This window comes from Gastrolobium bilobum, unplaced genomic scaffold (genome assembly GCF_033153095.1).
Source record: "Gastrolobium bilobum isolate Gb01-03AN ecotype WA unplaced genomic scaffold, APGP_CSIRO_Gbil_v1 utg77271, whole genome shotgun sequence".
NCBI classification, from domain to species: Eukaryota; Viridiplantae; Streptophyta; class Magnoliopsida; order Fabales; family Fabaceae; genus Gastrolobium; species Gastrolobium bilobum.
In genome coordinates, this window is record NW_026895433.1 from 2,970 (window position 1) to 5,593 (window position 2,624).

The 2,624-nt window shown below is 32.7% G+C and overlaps 1 protein-coding gene across 1 annotated transcript; it reads left to right on the forward strand.

The window, feature by feature from the left end:
* The first annotated feature begins 1,023 nt into the window (after window positions 1–1,023).
* On the forward strand, window positions 1,024–1,622 carry LOC133310885 (heavy metal-associated isoprenylated plant protein 47-like). The gene is made up of 2 exons (XM_061511884.1): window positions 1,024–1,123; window positions 1,225–1,622. Exons 1-2 carry the CDS (start codon window positions 1,024–1,026, stop codon window positions 1,494–1,496), a joined length of 372 nt encoding a protein of 123 aa, XP_061367868.1. The 3' UTR covers window positions 1,497–1,622.
* The last annotated feature ends 1,002 nt before the right edge of the window (window positions 1,623–2,624 follow it).

The window sequence follows — 2,624 nt, forward strand, 5'->3', positions numbered from 1 at the left end:
AAAAGGCTAATGATAGGAATTTGACTCGAGGCCTAAACCAGATATAAGTTTCACAAGTATTAGTTAAGTTTTGAAATTAGTAGAGAACATTTGGGCTACTTTTAAAAGATCATTAACAATATTTGTTTAATTTAAGTTAATTTTAATTACAAGAAACATGGATATAAATATAGATAGATAAACAGGATAGAAATAAATAATTTAGCCACCATAACAATTGATCAATTAACTCCTTAAATATAGTACCAATCGCCGTTGCACTTCATAGATAACTCGTTTATGGCGCATCAGTACATACGCATATGTACCACTATCTTTAATGAACTTAAAAATTTTCTTCAATAATATAATGGTTATTTTCATAATTATCCCAACATTAATTTTGTACGAGACTTCAATTTAATTGTTAGTTTCATGGACATTGCGAAAAGCTTGTCTAACAACCACTTCTCTTTTCAGAAAGGATAGTTTCCACAACGATGACGCGGTTTGAATCGATTGAGCTAAGCAGTTTCCTATAACTAAAAATAAACATTAATTTTTTTTTTTCTTAAGACTGGTTCTACGAAACCATAGTTTACCCTTCAAATCAAACTCTTCGTCAAGACATGTTTTATTCCACAACAACAAAAATGCCTATAAATACCAAATGCACAAATACTTCTCCAAGCACTTGTCCAACTCCTTTAACCATAAACCACTCTCACACCCCTTTTCTCCAAGCACTAGCACTTCTTCTAACTCATTATCAAGATTTTCTCTTAAACAACATTATGGTGAAGGTAAGGAATCTTCTTTTTTTATTTTGGTAAATTAAGGAATCTTCTTTAACTCCACCATGTAGTTTCATATATATATATATATATATATATATATATATATATATATATATATATATATATATATATAATGTTATAAAGCTCTGTGTCACATAATAGTGATAAAAGATTTATTACATAGTTTCATTTCAAAGATTAGAAAAATCTAGTAAAATATTGTTCTTCTCATCAAATAATGTTATCTATGGTTCTGAAATGTTTGCAGCAAAAGGTGGTGATAAAAGTGTCTATGAATGGTTCCAAGTCCAGGTCAAAAGCTATGAAGATTGCAGTTGGAGTTTCAGGTAAGAAAAGTTACAGGGAATTATTAATTCTCACCCTTTTTTATTCATGAAGTTCAAAATCATAGCTTAAAAAAAATATATGCTCTTTGCAAAATCTTCAGGAGTGGAAACTGCAGCTATTCAAGGGGAAAACAAGGATCAAATAGCGGTAACTGGAGAAGGGATTGATTCAGTTTGTCTCACATCACTTCTAAGAAAGAGTTTTTGCCATGCCGAACTTGTGAGTGTTGGCCCTGTGGCTGTGGAAGAGAAGAAAAAAGAGGGAATTACACTACCAATAGTGTGGCCTTATGTGAGTGGTGTTCCTCAGTGCCCAGTCTATGAGATAAGGCACCCATCTCAATATCAGGACCCTTCTTGTTCCATCATGTGATCAAGAGAGTTTTCAAAGGAAGAATGATACCAAGAAAACATACATTGATTAGGCTTTTTAATTTATGTAGCATTGTTGCAACCAAATCCTTCTGCTGTCTGCAACATGTTGGACCTCGTTTCATCGATAAGCATAAGACAAAATGTTAACAAATCATTAAAAAAAAAAAAAAATGCTACAAGAATTATATATTGTAGAAAGAAAAAAGAAAAAGAGAGAGTGAAAGTAGAAGAGATAAACCAGTTATATTTTGAGCATGTATGGTGTGATATGGGAGAGGGTTTCAATGATTTTATTCAATATTTTATATTTGTTGGATGTAACAAATAAAGTTAAACGCAAATTTTGAAACCTGATCAGGGTTACGGGTTATGTTGAATTTGTGGTCTCAATTGTTAAGGTTTGATGCAGAAATAAAATTTTTGTAAACAGAGGAATACAGAGTGGGAAAAGAAAGAGAGTTAATTTTTTAATGTATGACTGCACTTACATGTGCTATGGTACAGAAATCAGGTTTGACTGTTTTGAGAGTTTTATTCATGTTGGATGTAACAAAGAGTTTCATAATGAAGCTTCTCACAAATGATTGCAAAATGTCCATGTTCTTATTGGCCTCTGTCTAAGATCATTCTGAATCACAAAAGTTCATCGAATACACGTGTGGTTCTAGTGGTGTCTTAGGTTCGATTCTGAGGTTTTCTTTTTTTGTTAGGCGATATATAATATGCCATCTTAAATTCTTATTGAATCTTCATTGCAGTTGATGATTTTTTCTGACTTTTAAATTAAAAGAAGATACTATGGTTCTAGCGGGGATGACTTATCTTTGATTGGATTGAAGAAATTGATTAGTCCATACACGAATGTTACGGACCTGACAAAGGCCTATATTCTAGAAGGTCCGAATAGGGCTAAACAACTAAGAAGGAATTAAGGAAATATTTCTTAATTATAGTAATCCTACTACGGCAACAATGGATCAACAATTGGACCCCCAATACTCCTAAGAGGCCCAAAAGTCCACTCTTGCCAGGTAACCCATCTATAAACAAGGGGTTAAACCAATAAGGTACACACACTCTAAACCCTCTCTCTAAGTTTGTCATTGTGCACACACCCAACACCTTG

Excerpts from the sequence above, each read along its gene's own strand:
- LOC133310885 (XM_061511884.1), top strand. The coding sequence starts at position 1,024 with ATGGTTCTGAAATGTTTGCAGCAAAAGGTGGTGATAAAAGTGTCTATG. Across the intron at positions 1,124-1,224 it reads GATTGCAGTTGGAGTTTCAG|GAGTGGAAACTGCAGCTATT; the intron begins GTAAGAAAAGTT and ends CAAAATCTTCAG.